The 19,481-nt window shown below is 47.4% G+C and overlaps 1 protein-coding gene across 1 annotated transcript in view; it reads right to left on the bottom strand.

Annotated features, from left to right (window-relative positions):
• Positions 1-6,024: 6,024 nt before the first annotated feature.
• Positions 6,025-19,481, bottom strand: part of POFUT1 (protein O-fucosyltransferase 1) — a 30,815-nt gene continuing 17,358 nt past the window's right edge. The window contains exons 5-7 of the mRNA XM_003814743.6: positions 16,247-16,439; positions 13,624-13,866; positions 6,025-10,188 (exon numbers count right to left, since the gene is read on the bottom strand). Of these exons, the coding sequence (XP_003814791.1) occupies positions 10,000-10,188; positions 13,624-13,866; positions 16,247-16,439 (625 nt within the window). The 3' untranslated portion in view covers positions 6,025-9,999. The remainder of the gene's footprint in view (positions 10,189-13,623; positions 13,867-16,246; positions 16,440-19,481) is intronic.

The following is a 19,481-nucleotide window of genomic DNA, read 5'->3' as shown; positions in this document are numbered from 1 at the left end:
CTCTCCCCATTCTCTGCCCCTACATCATTGGCCTGGGTCCTTAACTCCCTCCAAGCCCTACTCCTCAGAAGCCTAATCCCTTGGAGGTGGGAGGGGGTTTCTCCTGCCAGCCCATCTCCCCAGCAGGCAAAGTGCTCAGAATTCCTGTTTGCTTACTGGCAGCAGCTGGGAGAAAAAATGGTCTCACTGTAAGCAAACACAACATTTAAAAGCCAGAGGGAGATGTAAAGGAAACTTATAGCAGGCAATGCCTAGCAGGGTTGCCAGAGCCCCCATAATGCTTAATCCTTCATATTTGAGGCCCTCCTAAGACTTGCAAAGCATTTTCATGAACTTTGGAATCTCTCTGACAGCCTCATGCCAACTGCTGGTTCCTAGCTGAAGAATCTGAATTTCAGAAAGGTTATGCAATTTCACTAAATAATAACACACTTTTATTATCAACCATCTACTATGCACCAGGTACTGTGGCAATATTATTTTTATATCTATATCTATATCTAATCTATATCTATATCTATATCTATCTCTGTGTGTGTGTGTGCGTGTGTATTTTTTTTTAGATGCAGTCTTGCTCTGCTGCCCAGGCTGGAGTGCGGTAGCACCATCACAGCTCACTACAGCATCTGCCTCCTGGGCTCAAGTGATCCTCCTGCCTCAGCCACCTAAGTAGCTGGGACCACAGGCACACAGCACCACACCTGGCTAAAGTTTTAATTTTTATTTTGTATTGATGGAGTTTTGCCACATTGCTCAGGCTGTTCTTGATTTCTTAGTCTCAAGTGATTCTCCTGACTCAGCCTCCCAAAATACTGGGATTAAAGGCATGAGCCACCATGCTAGGCCTATTTCTGTATTGTAGATGCAAAAACTGAGGTTCAGACAGGCTAGTGACTTGTTTGAGTTCCACAATGACTTGAGTTAGTGACTGGGCTGGGATTTGAAGCCAAGTCTCCCAGACTGTGTATAGCCAGCACACTGTAGCACCAGGACAGAAATCAAAGTGCACAAATCCAAGACTTTTGTACTTTTAGTAGAGACAGGGTTTTGCCATTTTGGCCAGGCTGATCTCCAACTCCTGATCTCAAGTGATCCACCTGCCTCCACCTCCTAAAGTGCTGGGATTACAGGCGTGAGCCACCACACCTGGCCATGAAACTTTGAGCAGTGTTTGCCTCTGGAGTGGGGTTTGCGCTAGCAAGGGGGCACTTATTTTTCACACTACAGTTATATTATTTTGAACTTTTTGAATTTTTCACCCTGTACATGAATTTATTGTCATTACATTTTTGACTAATTTATGCAGCCAAAGTCCTGCCTTTTGGCATTGCCCTCAAGGGGCACTATGAGGACCCTTTCACTCCTATGATGCCTCAGGGTCCTTAGTGAGCCCTGCAAAGCCCCTGCTCGTACCCTTACCCCATGTATTTGCCTCTAATCCTGAGACAACTTCTGGTTAAGATCCCCAAGGGTAAGGACCAAACCTCTTAGTTTGGCATTCCAGAGCCTTCTCACATGGCTCAAACCTCCTGATGCTGCCTCATCTCTTGTCTCCACCTCCCTAAACCTATGGCCAGCACTGCTTGCTGCTCCCCACAGACTTAGCTCTCAACACCTGGGTCAGCACCTTTGTTCACGCAATCCCTCCATCTATAATTCCTTTTCTTATCTCCCATGTGTGGCTGTTAAAATCATACCCATCATTTGACTCGACTCCTATCTCCTCCACGAACCCTCCATGATGCCAGACGTATATGTACACATACACATATATGGGTTGAATGAGTGAATATATATATATATATATATATATTTTTTTTTTTTTTTGAGAGAGTCTTGCTCTGTTGCCCAGGGTGGAGTGCAGTGGCATGATCCTGGCTTACTGTAACCTCTGCCTCCCAGGTTCAAGCAATTCTCCTGCCTCAGCCTCCCAAGTAGCTGGGATTACAGGGCCTGCCACCATGCCTGGCTAATTTTTGTATTTTCTTTTTTTTTTTTTTTTGAGATGGAGTTTCGCTTTTGTTGCCCAGGTTGGAGTGCAATGGCGTGATCTCGGCTCACCGCAACCTCCACCTCCCAGATTCAAGCGATTCTCCTGCCTCAGCCTTCCCAAATAGCTGGGATTACAGGCATTCACTACCACGCCCAGCTAATTTTGTATTTTTAGTGGAGACGGGGTTTCTCCATGTTGGTCAGGCTAGTCTCGAACTCCCAACCTCAGGTGATCTGCCCGCCTTGGCCTTCCAAAGTGCAGGGATTACAGGCGTGAGCCACCACGCCTGGCCTAATTTTTGTATTTTTAGTAGAGACAGAGTTTCCCCACGGTGGCCAGGCTGGTCTTGAACTCTTGACCTCAGGTGATCCACCCACCTCGGCCTCCCAAAGTGCTGGGATTACAGGCGTGAGCCACCATGCCCGGCCATAAATTTAGGACACTTTTATAAACCAAGCACTGGGCTAGGCGCTGATGTTGGGAGATGCATCAGGCATGGTCCCTATTCCTGGGGGACACTTCTGGTCCAGCTGGGGAAACAAGTTAGCAAATAATTTGGTTTGATGGGTAACAGGACATCAGAGGCAGCACAATGCGTGGCTTTGGGGCACTGACTCGTGTGCCATGCTTCTAGGGCCCAAGTCCCAGCTCTTCCACTCACAGGCTCTACAACCTTAAGCTGGGTGCTTCACCTCACTGCTTCTCAGTGCTCTTATCTGTAACATGGAGATAATAAGAAAAGCAACCTCTTAGGGATATTCTCTAATGAGGCGAGTTAATTGAAGTAAAGTGCTTAGAACACTGTAGCACATGGTAAATGACATATGTTAGTCATTTAATACATGTTACTTATTATCTGAGACAGGGTCTCCCTCTGTCCCAGGCTGGAGTGCAGTGGCACAAACATGGCTCACTGTAACCTCTTGGGCTCAAGTGATCCTCCCACCTCAGCCTCCTGAGTAGCTGGAACCATAGGCACTTGCCACCATGCCTGGCTAATTTTTTGACTTTTGGTAGAGATGGAGGGCGGGGGGGGGGGCCTCACTTTGTTGCTCAGGGTGGTCTCGAACTCCTGGGCTCAAGCGATCCACCTGCCTCAGCCTCCCAAACTGCTGGGATTACAGGCGTGGGCCACCGTGCCCAGCCCATGTTACTTATTATTACAATTTCAAGGTTCTATGGGAGCTCAGAAAAGGAGAATTTCATAGAATCTTGAAATATTTACGATATGTTTTAAGCAGAGCAAAAGCTTAGACAATAGTGCGGAGGTGTGAAGAGTGAGGAGAGTTTCTCTCACAAAAGCCCCTTGGGTATTGTTTTGAGCTATCTTCAGGGGCCAGCCGAGTAAGGATCTCCCAAACTTTATCTTCATAATTCATGCCACACCATCTACTTAATACTTTTTCTCTGAACCAACTCACTTTTTGTAACCTAAGTTTCTTAAAAGGAAACTTTAAATCACATCTTTAAACAGAAAAACACAAGTACAAAGGATCAAAAATAAATAAAATGGCAGGGCACGGTGGCTCACTGTAATCCCAGCACTTTGGGAAGCTGAGGCAGGAGGATCCCTTGAGGCCAGGAGTTCGAGACCAGCCTGGGCAACACAGCGAAACCCCATCTGTACTAAAAATACAAAAGTTAGCTGGTGTGGTGGTGCGTGCCTGTGATCCCAGCTGCTTGGGAGGCTGAGGTGAAAGAATGGCTTAAGCCTGGGAGGTTGAGGCTGCAGTGAGCCAAGATCAAGCCACTGTACTCCATCCTGGGCAAGAGTGAGAACCTGTCTCAATAAATAAATAAATAAATAAATAATTCATTTATTTACTTAGTAATAGTGTTACTAAATTCCAGAAAACTAAGATTGTCTGACTCTGAGGAGACAATCAGAGTAGGATTGTCTACTCTGTTACAAGGACAGATTATTAGCAAGCAGTAGAGAGGAGTTAATGACACAATAGCACTGAACTGAGACTTTCTCTTTGGGCATAGTTAGCAGGATTGAGAAAAACTGAAAAGATAATTCTTGCCTTCTGCCAGTGCCTGCCCAGGACCTCCTAAACCAGCTTGTGCAGTGTCAGAGAGGGGAAAACATCCCCCACACTGGAGGCGATGAATATCAAATGGATCAATGTGTTGCCAATTTTTTTGCAAAGGTGGATTTTTCAGAGGGGTGGGGTATCCTCCCCGGGGTGCCGCCCCCAGGTGGGCATTGTTCTGAGTCACTGCACTTGAGGAATGAGGTTTCTGGGAAATGCCTTCTGTTTCTTCCATTTTCACTGTTTACCTGGTTATGCTTGGCATCCTGGGCTGATGATCAATAAAGGATTAGATGTAAAAACAAACCAAACCTGCTTGCCCTTAAATAATGTTATTTCAAGGGAAAGGTCTCAACCCTGAAATAAACCAGGTTTCAAGCAAGAATTTGAATTCACTTTGACAACATAATCCAGAGTGCAGGATTTGCCTTCAGGCTATGGGTTTTTTCTGTCAATTCCACTAAGGACAGAAGGAGAACTGAGGAGAGGAAGGATCTTTATTTTCAGGCCAGTGAAAGCTTATTATTATTTTTGTTGTAGTTACTATTAATAGATTATTTGCTGAGCTTCTTTGAACAGAAAATGGAAATGAGAACTCAACTCTTTCTTCCTCCCTCTGTCCTTTCTCCTCTTTCTTCTTTATTTTCTTATTCTCTCTCCCCTCCCTTCCAAATGTCTGGAGATCTACAATGTTTCAGGACAGTGTTTCCAGCTTTGGTTCCTTTGAACACCAGCTTCTCCATTTCTCTATCCAATCAGATGCAGATTTTGAAAAATGGAATTCCCTTTTAATTTTGAAAAATTGAATTCCCTTTTTTTTTTCCTCTCTTTTGAGACAGGGTCCCACTCCAATGTCCAGGCTGGAGTGCAGTGGTGCCATCACAGCTCACTGTAGCCTCGACCTCCTCCCGGGCTCAAGTGATCCTCCCACCTCAGCCTCCCGAGTAGCTGGGACTATAGATGCATGCCACATGCCTGGCTAATTTTTGCATTTTTTTGTAGAGACGGGGTTTCCCTATGTTACCCAGACTGGTCTCGAACTCCTGGGCTCAAGCGATTGGCCTGTGTCAACCTCCCAAAATGCTAGGATGATGGGAGTGAGCCACTGCACCCAGGCTTCCCTTCCTTTTCTTATATATAAATTTGGGCTGACCCTAAAACAATGAGATTTGATCATCTGGATCATCACCCTACAAATATACAATAGGAGATGTAGGTCAGTACAAACTGGGCAGCAGGCAGTTCCTAAAGCCACCTTGTTGACCATGCCTGGTGGAACCCGTGAGGCTTGCCAGGGAGGGGCTGCAGAGGTCTTCCATTACCGTGGGCTGAGTGACCACACAGTGAGATCCCCACTTCCTTCAGATCAGTGTTGCTCAAGTTTTAGCCCCAAGAGAGCTTAAGAGATTCCTGGGCTGCATCCCCAGAGATCCTGACTCAGTGGTTCTGGGCGGGGGCCTGGGATTCTGCATTTCTAGCAAGTTCCCCCAGGTGATGCTGATGCCGCTGGTCTGACGATCACAGTTTCAGGTCTTGGGCCACTGGGCATCCAAATCACTTGCAGGTGCTTGTGAAAAGGCAGATTCCTGGGCACTACCCCCGAGACATTCTGATTCTCAGGTTCAGGGTGGGTCCTGGGAATCTGCCATATCAACCAGCCCTGGAAGGAACCTCTGAAGACCACCCTTTGGGAAGCACTGCCTAGACCATTAGCACCTGTAATGCTGAGGTGACGAATGCGGAGGTGAAGGGATTTGCTTCAAGGTCACTCTGCAAGTCAGGGACAACTCCCTGGTGCCTGGGCCCTAAATCTTGGAGCACCCTGGACTCCTCTTTCCTTCCCAGTCCACATTCAGCATGTCAGCAAATCCTGTTGGCTCTTCTTTCAAAACACATTTAGGTTTTCTTTAAGACTCTAGCAAGCAGACTTGGGTGTGGGAGAGTCAATGCAACTAGACTGGTAAAATGTGGGTCATTGTTGAAACTGTGAGTTCATTTTATTACTCACAATTTTTTATTTATATTTGAATTCTTCCATAACAAAAAGTTTTAAGTGTTTGATCCAACAAATTCACTTCTGGGAATTTATCTTAATCAACTTTTTTTTTTTTGCTTCCTGTCCAACAACTTTATTAATGAACATTTTAAATAAAGAAAAACTCTTACAAATAAAAATATTTTTTCAAATAACAATAGTGAAAAATTGGGGGCACATGAAGTCTCCTTTTTTTTGAGATGGAGTCTCGCTCTGTTGCCCAGGCTGGAATGCAGTGGCACCATCTCGGCTCACTGCAACCTCCACCTCCCAGGTTCAAGCCATTCTCCTGCCTCAGCCTCCCAAGTAGCTGGGAATACAGGCATGTGCCACCACGCCTGGCTATTATTATTATTTTTTTGTATTTTTAGTAGAGATAATTCACCATGTTGGCCAGGCTGGTCTTGAACTCCTCACCTCAAGTGATCTGCCCACCTCGGCCTCCCAAAGTGCTGGGATTACAGGCATGAGCCACCACACTTGGCCTAAATTCTCATAATAGGAAAACAATAAACTATGGAACACTCCTCGGCAGAATTTTTTACAATTAAGAGCATTTATCCAGGCTACATACCAACAGGGAAAACATGATACACTATTAAGTAAAACACTAGGACATTAAATTGTATATATTACATGATTAAAACTATGTAAATATTTGTATCTTTGAAAAAGACTGAAAAATAATTATATGTGTTCAGAATCTAATCATTTCCCACCTCCTTCAATGCAATGGCCTTTGTCTCTTGGGAGAGGAGGGCACTGGAGTCCTAGTCTAGGGGAGCCCAGCACCCCAGTCTCTCGCCTGCAACCCTGTTAACAGCCCTGCACTGGTCTCTCTGCTTTCACCCTTTCTCTCTCCAACCTCCTCAGCACTGGCCAGCTAGAGAGGTCCTTCAGAATGTGAATCAGCTCATGCCCCTCTTCTGCTCAGAACCCTAGGAGGCTTCCCGTATCTCTCCAACTAAAAGCTTCCTGCCATGGCCGTCCAGGCTGCAGAATGTCAGCTCGCCTGCTCTGACCTGCTGCTTGGTTCCCTGCCTATGCCTGCCTCTCCAGCCATGCTGGCCTCCTGGCTGCTCTTCAGGCACACACTCCAGTCTTGGGGCCTTTGCACGTGCTGTTTTCTCTGCCAGGAATGTGCTCCCTCCCTCCTTCATGACAGCTCTTCAGAGAGGTCTTACCTGGGCTCCTTATCTAAAATAGATCCACTCCCTCTTTTTGTTCCCAAACCCTTTATATTTCTTTATAGCACTTACTAACACGTCCCACAGTATATTTATTACATCTTCTACTTTCTAGAATGCAAATTCCTTGAGAACAAAGACTTTACACTTGATTCTCTCCTGTATCCCCAGTACCTAGCATAGAGCCTGACACATAGTAGGTGATGAACAAACACCTGCTGAATGCAAGACTGTTGTACTGAGCAACCATCCAACGGGGGCTGTAAGTGGCATGTAGGCTTTGTTTCTTGGGTAACCTCCCCTCCTTAATCCTTCTGGCATAGGCAGACTCACAGCAGGTACCCAGTAGAAGGTAAGGTGGCTGATCATTTTTCCATAGGAGGTCTCCATGGCACACAGGGTAGAAAGTGCATTCTGTGAATTAGAGGCAGCAGAGCATGGCAGCTAATGGAAACTGGCTCTGGGAGGTCAAATGCTGGCTTAACACCACCAGCTGGGCAGCCTTGGGAAAATTATGACAATTCTCAGGGCATTAATTTTTCCTTGTGCAGAAAGAGAAGGATAATGACAGCTCCTATTTCCCAGGGCTGGGGAATAAATAAGAGAATGCCCCCATAAAGCAATTAGCAAGCACAGTGCCTGGCATGGAGGTGACGAGCAACGAGAAGCAGTCAAATTAATCAACAGCCACATTTGTGCCTTTGTCTCTTTCAAGTTTACAACGTGCTCTTATATACATGCTTTAGCTGATCTGGACCTTTGAACAACCTGTCGGTTTTTATCACCATTTTATAGGTAAGAAAATTGGGTCAGAGGAAAAAGTGCTAGCTCACAGAACACAACTGAATTTTGCTAGAACTTCTGGTGCCCTTTCTTTCAGAACACAAGTGATTATTACTGCTGATATGAATCAAGGTGATTTGGAGCTGGGCATGCAGTCTCAGCTACCAGAAAGGCTGAGGCAGAAGGATCGCTTGAGCCTGGGAGATCAAGGCTGCAGTAAGCCATGATCATGCCACTGCACTCCAGCCTGGGAGACAGAGCAAGGCCCTGTCTTGGGGGAAAAAAAAATTAGGCGGGCCCCACTGGAGCCCCAGACTCTAAAGTGTGTGCCTAGTGTAAGGCTGTGGATGGCAAATGAATTCCAAAATGAAATCAGCCAGCCAGCTACAGGCTTACAACCTAGTGGCGGCAGGGAGTGTACGGGCTCCCTCATCTGCAGCTCCTTCTCTGGATGAGGCTTGAGAGCAAGTCTGGACAGGCAAACCATCTCTCAGTCCACCCAGGACTTAAAACACTTCATTGTTCTCCCAAAAGGGAAAAATAGCAAAGCCCTTTCTGTACAGTTTCTCCTGCTTAGAGTTGGGTGGCAGCTCTATACAGCAAATGCTGACTTTGCTGTTTGAGATCTTTGATACAGTGTGACCTCTGAGCTCTGACTCAGGCTGCCCCTGACAAAAAAAAGTGTTTCCTCCCACAGGTAAACAAGGAAGAAGGCACTGCAAGGAGCTCTGGGCCTGGCTCAGTGGAGGCTCTGCCACCTTTCCAGGATCAAAGGCCAAGGGAGGTGACATGGCAAGGAAAAGATCTACAGGGGTCAGACAAGGAATTTTAGAACCACAAGGTCAAAAAACCATGGGCTCTCAGGAGTCACAGATTATTAAAACTGCAGCATTTGAGACCAAAACACTCATGACTTAGAGCACCTTAAGCCTCATGGTGTTGGCAGAGATTACATCGGAAGGGAAGAGTCAAAAGGTGCTTCTCCACTGATAATTCTGATGGCTTCTGGGCCCTGGGCATCTTCTGTGAGGTCAGAGCCTTGGCAAACGTTCCCTCGTGAGAATACGGCCTGAAGGCTCCAGCTGCAGGAGGACGGCTGGGAGAACAGGCTTTGGATATCAACCTAATGCCAACATTCTACCAACCAGGCCCCACTGGGGCAAGAGATCAGAAGAGATCTGATGGTGCCAGGTTTGCAGTGGCCATCAACCACCAAAAGACTGTGAGAACAATACCATGATAGTGTGGCTTGATGGTATGTGCTCCTTGCCAGGAACATGCTGCGTGAGTGGCACTTAGTCGCCCACAGAGCGCTGCACAGCACCACAACCGATAACTTCCATTTGCATAGTGTTTACAACACAGGACAGCATTCATCCCCCAAGCCCCAGAAATGGCCTAGGAAGTGGGGGACAACAATGGCTCTGGCCAGGCAGTGGGGATGGCTCTTGAGGGCCACATTGGGGGACACCTTGAAAAGCAGCCAAAAGACCCACACCAGCCCCAGCCTCATCCACATTCAGTTAAGGTCACTTTAGGTACCTACATTAATAGAATTCACTGATTTTCAAAAACCACAGAGAGTTCTAGGATAGTCATGACCTTGTATCAAAATTATAGAAATCTATAAAAAAATCTCTCTGAAGAGTTCAGCATCCCAGGCTGCTCAGAGCAGAGTGGACCAGAAGACGGAGGCTGGACTGCTTTGCCAGTGTGAGAAATTCCCAGAAGAGCAGAAAGCACGTGCGATGGGAGATGCTCCTGCTCCTAGGAACCTGCAAGTCCTATGCCCTGGGATATGGAACGTCTCCCTCCTCCAGGGGTCCCTGGCACTCTTCTCCATCTTTGGCAGGTGAGAAGAGGAGTTTGCAATCCCGGAGCACCTCTGGCTGCCAGGCCTGGCTGGAAGGACCAGCTCAGACTCTGGTTCCTCCAGGATCAGAGGGTCTGGTGCTCCAGCCAGAATCAGAACTCGTCCCGCAGCTTAGGGGGCCTGTCCATGCCGAAGAAAGAAGACGGCCTCCCCTGGAGGTCCCGCTCCCGCTTCACAAAGGCAGTGAAGGAGGAGACACAGTTGCCAATAAAGTGGTCAGCTTGGCCGAGGATGTACAGGTCAACCTGGGCCACCTCAGGCTTCAGGCTCACCACCTTCACCTGCAGGAAGAAGCACAGAGCATATAAGCTGGGGTGGCTGCAGGCCAAGGCCTGCCATCCACACCCCCAACCTTATTCCCTGAGCTGCAGTTACAGACACAAAAGGAGGGGCAGAGAAGAGGAAGATGTGGTTCAGTGTCTGAGGGAAGCATTGCCCAGCTGCTGCCTAGGCCCACCCCACCCTTCCCGGCTCCAGGAGCCTCAGCTCCAAACACACCATTCACACCTTCATGTCTTCACTTGTGCTGTTCCCTCTGCCTGGAATGCTGCTTCAACACCCATTAAAATACCGACCAGACTCTTTTATTTTATTAATTTTTTGAGATGGGTTTTTGCTATACTGCCCAGGTGGGTCTTAACCTCCCAGGCTCAAGCAATCTCCCACCTCAGCCTCCCAAGTAGCTGGGACTACAGGTGTGCACCACCACACGTGGTTAATTTAAAACAATTTTTTTAGAGGAGGAGTCTTGCTATGTTGCTCAGGCTGGTCTTGAACTCTGAGATTCAAGTGATCCTCCTGCCTCAGCCTCCCAAATAGCTGGGATTACAGGTGTGAGCCACTGTGCTTGGCCTGACCAGACTCTTAAGGCTAAGCTCCAATTCTATTTTTCCTAAAGCCCTGACCTGGTGGACTTCCCCACCAAACCAGAGAGGGGAACAGAGAGCTCCACACCTTCCAATTCTGGGCTGGATGCCTCCATCTCCCATGTACCCCAAATCCAAGCCCAAGGTCCGTCCAATCTACCCCTGAGATATTCCCCAAAGGTGAGCCCTTCTCTTGAGGGAGGGCCACTCCTTGGGCCCAATCATCACAATCTCTTGCCTGATGGACTGCAACAGCCTCTTCCTGGTCCCCTCACTGCCTCTCCTGGTCTGCTCACCACAGAGCAGCCAGAAGAAACTTTTCGAGATAACCTCACACCTGTCCTTCCCGCCCTCCAAGTGGAACACCCTTTAATGATGCCCTATTGCCCTTCAGATAAGGGTGACAAATTGTGAACGTGGCCTACAAGGTCCTCGCTGGGCCTCTTCTTATCCCACCCCCATCATCCAGCCCCTACCCAGGCTCCCGCCCTCCTCAGGACCTTTGTGCGTGCTGTGCTGTTTGGGGTGCACCTCCCTTTACCTGGTTAGCTCCTAGTTCTCCTTCGCATCTCGGCTTCAGTGGTGCCTCCTTGGGGAAGCGCTCCCTGGCCCTCTAGCCTAGGCCAGCATCCTCTGCTCTTCACTCTCACAGAACCCTGCTGCTCTACTTTGGAGCACACATCTCTGCTTATAGTTTCCACTCCTTAGTGATTCTCTGATTAGCATCATGTCCTGCCCCTGACTGGGGCTAGAGCTGTGTTGGTTTGCTCTCCACTGCTGGCCAGGCCCAGCACAGAGCCTGCCCCAGTAAAAATCTGGTGAGTGGACAGGTGAATGAATGGACCTGCCCATCTCTCTAGCAAGCTCCTGAATCCACCTTGTGGCCCACGTTATAGCTCTCTGCAGTCTCTTTTCCTGGGTCTAGAATGTGAGCCCTGGAGGGCGGGACCACATCTTATTTACCGGTACCCTTACTCAGCACTGGACCAGCTTAATGGAGGAGCAAGGCTTAGTTCAGGATAAAGGTGGCCTCTGAACCCATGGAGAAGGGAGTTGAGGGGTGGGGAGGGATGAGAAGACTGGCATAGGGACAGGAAATAGAAAATGGCAAGAGGTTCAAGGTGTAACAGATACACTGACTCCAAAAACTCACAAAAAAACTCCCTGGGACTCTCCAAATGCTTCAGCTTAGTACAGAGGTAGTTGGGGGTTGTAGGTAGGTGGGGGGAATGTGGGCAGAGTTGGGGCTGAAAGTGCTTTGCTGTTCCACAGAGATTTCTGATGTAACAAAAATCATCATCTTGCTATCTGGATTGTAGCAAAGAAATAATACCAGTTTAATCATGGCCAAAATCCCCCAAACAATTCCACTCACATTCTGAAACTTACCCACTCTGTGTCATGCCCATTATAATTAGCTCTGGGACTGCTTGGGTAAACTCTATCCTTTCTTGGATAAACTCTATCCTTTCTTGGAATTTTAGTTTCCTCAGCTATAAAATAGAGGGGTTGGGTTAGACAACCCCTGAGATCTCTCAGCTCTGATTTTCTCTTAATTATATTTTTCTTCTGCTTTTCTTTCTTTCTTTCTTTCTTTTTTTTAAATAGAGATGGGGGGTCTCGCTATGTTAGGCCAGGCTGGTCTCGAACTTCTGGCCTCAAGCAATTCTCCTGCCTTGGCCTGGGATTACAGGCATGAGCCACTGTGCCCAGCCTCAGCTCTGATTTTCTGTTCAGTAGGTGGGGAGGAGATTAGAATGTGCTGACTTAGCACTTCCTCTCTGCACTGGAGCTTCCTGTGTGTCTGGGGTGAAAGAGAAGGGGAGGCCCTTGATATAAAGCCAGCGGTACCCAGTGTCTGCCTCTTAAGACCTGCACAGCATTTACGGTTTTCACTCATCCTACAAAGTCCTATGGAATGCTTAATACTAATTCAGTCATTTTATCAATACGTACTCACTCATTGCCTGAGTATTACTCTTCACTGATATAGTAAGCACTGACCAAGAACATTCTAGTATTTACTCATGTACTGAATACCCACTATTCACGGCTTCTTCAACGGTTTGCTAAGCACAAAGATCCTTTCCTTCATTCATCAGCCACCAATTTCTACTATTGATGATAGCTAACTTTATTGAGCACTTATTTTGTAGCAGGAACTGTTTCAATTTCTTTACATCTGACCTTCACAACTGCCCTATGAGATAGGTACTATTCAGTCCCATTTTATAGATGAGGAAACAGAAGCACAGAGAGGTCAAATAACTTTTTCAAGGCTGCAGAGTGGGTAAATTCAAATTCTCTGACTCCAGAGTCTCTGCTATTAACTCCTCCACTATACTGGATCTCTCCCCAGAGCCCACTCTCTACATCCTCATTCAACAAACTGACTGCCTACTAAGTGTCAGGCACTGTACTAGACACTGGTGATGGTAAGGCAGGGTTTCAGTCCCAAAGAGGTCGAAGCACCAGGCTAGACATCAAGGAATGTTAACAGTGAGTCAGCCTTGGACCCTGCCTTCAAGGAGCCCACAGCTCCTGGGAGGAAATAAGACATATTTCTACACCAGTCTCATACAGTCCAGAAAGTGCCCAAGAGAAGAAATGATACAGGGCCATGAAGGTCCCAGCAGGGATACGTGAGCTCCAGGAGTGGATGAAAACCTGGAAAGACTACGGAGGAGGCCTCTGAGCCGGGGTTTGAAGGAGGGTAGGAACTGAAGAGGAATGGTAGGTCCAGGCAAAAGGCTTGTAGGGGAGCCCGTGAAGCATGCAGTGGGCAGTGGGACCATCCTGGCTCCTCCTTTCATTCCCTTCCTACTGCACTCCCACTTGGCCCACACATACCTTCCCTTTGAAGAGCTGTTGGAGCTCAGGCACATAACTCTCGGAATCAGTAGCAACATAGACCGACTGGGCATCCAGCGACCTCACCCAGAGCTTCACAGCCCTCTGGATCTCCTTCAGGTCAGGCAGGCACATAGTCATCGTGAGGGGGGCCGCTGTGCTGCGGCTGTAGCCCACACACTGCGGAGAGGCCATGAAGTGCGAGCCTGCGGTCCCGTCCTTCAGCATGGCACAGGCGTTCTTCTACGGAGAGCGGGGAACAGGGTTAAATACTGGCAACTGCCCTGGAACCCCAGAAGCAAGACCTGGTAAGTGGAAAAAGACAGGTTATACAGGAAGAACCTAACTACATTTTTTTTTTTTTTTTGAAACGGAGTCTCACTCTGTCACCCAGGCTGGAGTGCAGTGGTGTGATCTCCACTCACTGCAACCTCCGCCTCTGGGGTTCAAGCAATTCTCCTGCCTCAGCCTCCCGAGTAGCTGGAACTACAGGCACCCGCCACCATGCCTGGCTACTTTTTGTATTTTTAGTAGAGATGGAGTTTTGCCATGTTGGCCAGGCTGGTCTTGAACTCCTGACCTCAGGTGACCCACCCACCTTGGCCTCCCAAAGTGCTGAGATTACAGGCATGAGCAGCCGTGCCTGGCCTAACTACATTTTTTTTTTTTTTTTTTTTTTTTGAGAGGGAGTCTTGCTCTGTCGCCCAGGCTGGAGTGCAGTGGTGTGATCTCTGCTCGCTGCAAGCTCCACCTCCTGGGTTCACGCCATTCTCCTGCCTCAGCCTCCCAAGTAGCTGGGACTACAGGTGCCCACCACCACGCCCGGCTAATTTTTTGTATTTTTAGTAGAGACAGGGTTTCACCACGTTAGCCAGGATGGTCTTGATCTCCTGACCTCGTGATCCGCCTGCCTCGGCCTCCCTGAGTGCTGGGATTACAGGCATGAGCCACCACGCCCAGCCTAACTACATTTTTAAAGAAAACACTGAGGACCAGGCGCAGTGCCTCGCACCTGTAATCCCAGCATCTTGGGAGGCCGAGGCAGGCTGATGGCTTGAGCTCAGGAACTGGAGACCAGTCTGGGCAACGTGGCAAAACCCCATCTCTACAAAAAATACAAAAATTAGCCAGGTGTGGTGATGTGCGCCTGTGGTCTCAGCTACCCAGGAGGCTGAGGTGGGAGGACCACCACCTGAGCCCAGAAGGTGGAGGATGCGGTGAACTGTGATTTTGCCACTGCATTCCAGCCTCGGCGATGGAGTGAGACTCTGTCTCAAAAAAAAAAGCATTGAAGGAGGAGGAAAATGCATCAAAAGAGTTAACAGTGGTTCTTTCTGGGCGGTGGGCACAGCACAGAAAGCCTGGCATTTTGAAACAAAAATTACTTTTCTTGGTCTTACTGCATTATCTGGGACATTCACTGAATTCTGGACAGTGGCAGTACTAACGGGCAGCCTTATATGATTCCCAACTACAGTGGGAACACTTCCAATAGCTCCCCAGGAGGTATGCTATCTGCTGTGGTTTCGAGAGATAGCCTTTATCAAGTTAAGGTGGGTCCATTCTATTCCTGGTTAGTTATGAGTTTTTATCATGAACAGGTGGTGACTTTTATCAAATGCTTTCTTGGCCTCTGTTGAGATGATCATATGATTTTTCTTCTTTGGGTGTTAATATAGTAAATTTGATTACATTCTTGCGATAGATTTTTACGTGTTTTGTGTTGTGTGCTAATATGTTATTGGCTTTGACCTGTTAATATTTCACTTAGGGCCTATGCATTTGTGTTCATAAGCAAGAACAGGCTATAATTTTCTGAGCTGACCTTATCTGAGTTTGGTATTAGTGTTATGCTAGCTTTATAAAAAATAGAATCTTATATCTCTTGATGTTGTAGGAAAGTATAGATGGGAATTACTATTCCTTGAATGTCTGGTTGGAGCCACTCATAAGACATCCTGGCTCTGGCTCCCTTTCTTTGTGGGGGCTGGGGGAAAGAGGAGAGTTTAGTGGGTAAATGTAAGATTACCTCATCAATTAGCTATGAGTGAATTTTAATTTTAGTATTTTTCAAGTTTTCTGCAATGAGCATTTCTAACATATCTATATATCTTCTTAGGTAAATTAAGGTGACCATCTATATTGATTCTGTTATTTTCACACAGAGGTGAAAACCTCATTGGAATACAAGGATTCTGCACATTTAAACAGCCTCCAAATTCTGTTAGGATGACATCTTCATTTCTTGGGAGCCATGCCTCATCTCCACAGTTGGTTTTTCAACACGGAGTCTACTAGCCAGACACTGAGCTAGGACAGGGGACTCCTGGACTGTGGCCTCTTTATGGCTTGCTGCCTGACCTGGGGTCTGGCTTGATCTCTCAGTTTATCCATCTGTAAAATGAGGATAAAAACAGCTGCTGCTAAAGTGAGAGCTGGCTGGCAGGCACTCTGGAGTTACATTTTGATATGTGCTGCAGTGGGATGATGGGACACAATCCCACGAACCAGAACAAGTGAGAGCTCTCTGCTCTGGCTGGGACGCGGGGCCGATCCCTACAGGCCAGGGCCATGCTCAGGGACACATCCAAGTTAGCCAGTGAGAGAGGAAGGGGGAAGTTACCCAGTCAGAGCCAATGCGCAGATGAATGCCCACATAGGGCCGGACAAGGTGGGCATGAATCTGGACCTCTCCCGTCTTCACCATTTCGTCTGACCATACCATGTACTTCTGTAGTGGCCTGTGTTCCTCCAGGACGGGGAACTGGGCCGGGGCTCCTGGCAGGGCAAGCACCGGATGTTCCTTTGGAGAAAATCTAGACAGGAGATGGAATGAGGGAAGTCAGAGGACGCACAGAGAGCCTGGCTGCCACCCCCACGGGAAAAAGGATGGTGTTGCACCATGCCCCAGAGACCCTGCGGAGGGGCCCCTGCAACACGCAAGAAGCACGAGAGGTTGTGAAATACCAACGGGCTGATAAGGAACCTTGGTGGCGGCGGCAACAGGCACAATATGCAATAGTGTCCCGCCACACGGAATTTACAACCCTCTTTGCTTGTCGAACAATTAAAACTTTACAGTAGAGCATTCCAACCTTTTATATGTCACACTGGCTTCCAATCTGCGGTGCGGTAATTCATTCCAGGGTGGGGTGTCTGGACCAAGCCTTTGCCCTTTTACCTACATGGCGGGACTGGGACATGCAGCTGCTTACAGAAGCAACGGCCAGGTCACACTCACAGGGACTATGTATACTGGATTTGAATCATTCATTCAACATTTAAAAAACATTTATTGATTGCCTACTATGTATTGGGACCTGGAGGAAAACAAGACAGGCATAGTCCCTGCGCTATGGAAGGGAGCAGGGGTCTGCAGGTGCCCCTATCATGCCCTCCCAAGCCTCTGCTTCCCCCTCATACACAGTCCATCTCATAATTATTTCACCTCTGTCCTTGCTGTGGGAAGGCAGTGCTCCAGTATGCGCAGAATAGTGTCTGGCACACCCAAGAGCTTGGTAAATATTTTTCTTTTCTTTTTCTTTTTTGAGATAGGATCTTGCTGTCACCCAGGCTGGAGGGCAGTGGCGTGATCTCGGCTCACTGCAATCTCCGCCTCCAGGCTCAAGGCAAGACCTTCCCATCTCAGCCTCCTGAGTAGCTGGGACTACAGATAAGTGCCACCAGGCCCAGCTAATTTTTTACATTTTTTTTGTAGAGATGGGGTTTCGCCATGTTGCCCAGGCTGGTCTCGAACTCCTGGACTCAAGTGATCTGCCTACTTAGGCCTCCCAGTGTTGGGATTACAGGTGTGGGCCATCGCGCCCGGTCAATACTTCTTGACTGAACAAATGAGGAGCAAACCTGTGTTCCCTCTTCAGCTAAACCCAGACTACCTCTCAGCAACATGAAACCCCTTGCTGTTCCATGTTCACAATACACTTTCAAGTTCTAGATCTCTGTATACTTCTTCCCTCCAGCTGGAGGGGGGAAGTGCCTTCTGCCAGCCAAAATCCTTTCCTTAAAAGTATGAAATGGGAACAGCCATTCTGGAAAACAGTTTGGCAGTTAGGCATGCAGTTACATGACCCAGCAATTGTACTCTTAGGCATTTATTCAAGAAAAATGAAAACTTATGTTCACACAAGCCTATACACCAATGTCCCTTGCAGCTTTATTCATAAAATAGCCCCCAACTGGAAACAACCCAGACATCACTCACAAGTAAACGGTTAAACAAACTGCTGTACCTCTGTATCATGGAATATGAACCCCACCAAAAAAAGGAACACAGTATCAACACAGGCAACAATTTGGATGATGTCAAGGGAATTATCCTTGGGTCAGGGAGGGTGGGCAATCTCAAAGGTTATGTATTGTATGGTTCCATTTATATAAACATTTTAAAACAATAGCATGGAGAAGAGATTAGTAGTTGGCAGAGGTTAGGAATGGGGTGTATATGTTTAGGGAGGTGGGTGTGGTTATAAACTGGCAACACAAGGATCCTTGTGATAATGGAACTGTTCAGTGTATTAACTATGGTAGTGGATACATAAACCCACACACGATAAAACTGCACAGAAATACACACACACACACACACTCAGGCATGCACTCACACACTCAGAAGTAAGTACAAGAAAACTGAGTAAGATGGGTAAATTGTATCAATGTCAATATCCTGGTTGTGATACTGTACTATAGTTTTGCAAAATGTTACCATTGGGGGAAATTGGGTAAAGGGTACATGGGAGGTTGCTGTCTTATTTCTTACAACTGCATGTAAATGTACAATGACCTCAATGAAAATTTCAAATAAAAACTATGAAATATTTCAAACCATTCAGGCAAATACAGAAAATAATTCAATAATTTATATACCCATGACCCAAATCAGCAGAAACTAACTTTGCTTTGTTTCAGGTTTAAAAAACAAAACAAAACAAACAAAACAAAAAACACACACCTAAATACAAGCTCATCCTGCCATCATCCTTCCCAGAGGGTAATGTGTTTTAATGTATGATTGCACTTTTACTATAGACATCAAAAAGGAGGGGAGTGTTCTTCTGCGTGCTTTCTATGGAGTGGAATGATGAAGATTGTAGGTTAAGCCAGAATGCTTTGTTCCAACGTTGACTATGCCACCAGCCAACTTGGGCAGGTGACTTTACCACTCTGTGCCTTAGCTCCTCATCCACATAATAGAGATAACAGTTCCCACATCATAAAGCTGTTTTTTTGTTGTTGTTTTTGTTTTTTTTCAATTGTGGTTGGGTGTGGTGGCCACTCCTGTAATCCCAGCACTTTGGGAGGCTGAGGTGGGCAGATCACTTGAGCCCAGGAGCTCAAGACCAGCCTGGGGCAACATGGCAACACCCCATCTATCCAAAAATATCAAAAAATTAGCCGAGTGTTGTGGTGTGTGCCTGTGGTCTCAGCTACCTAGGAGGCTACATGGGAAAATCGCTTGTGCCTGGAAGGTTGAGGCTGCAGTCAGCCATGATCGTGCCACTGCACTCCAGCCAGGGTGGGAGGGTGAGACCTTGTCTCAAAAAAAATTTTAAAAAGTTGACCGGGCGCGGTGGCTCACGCCTGTAATCCTAGAACTTTGGGAGGCCAAGGTAGGTGGATCACGAGGTCGGGAGATCGAGGCCATCCTGGCTAACACGGCGAAACCCCGTCTCTACTAAAAATACAAAAAATTAGCCACACGTGGTGTTGGGCACCTGTAATCCCAGCTACTTGGGAGGCTGAGGCAGGAGAATGGCGAACCTGTGAGACAGAGCTTCCAGTGAGCTGAGATCGTGCCACTGCACTCCAACCTGGGCAACAGAGCAAGACTCCGTCTCAAA

Source organism: Pan paniscus, chromosome 21, assembly GCF_029289425.2.
Source record: "Pan paniscus chromosome 21, NHGRI_mPanPan1-v2.0_pri, whole genome shotgun sequence".
NCBI lineage: Eukaryota > Metazoa > Chordata > Mammalia > Primates > Hominidae > Pan > Pan paniscus.
Note: the sequence above shows the minus strand (reverse complement) of the source record. Positions and strands in the feature narration are given on the sequence as shown.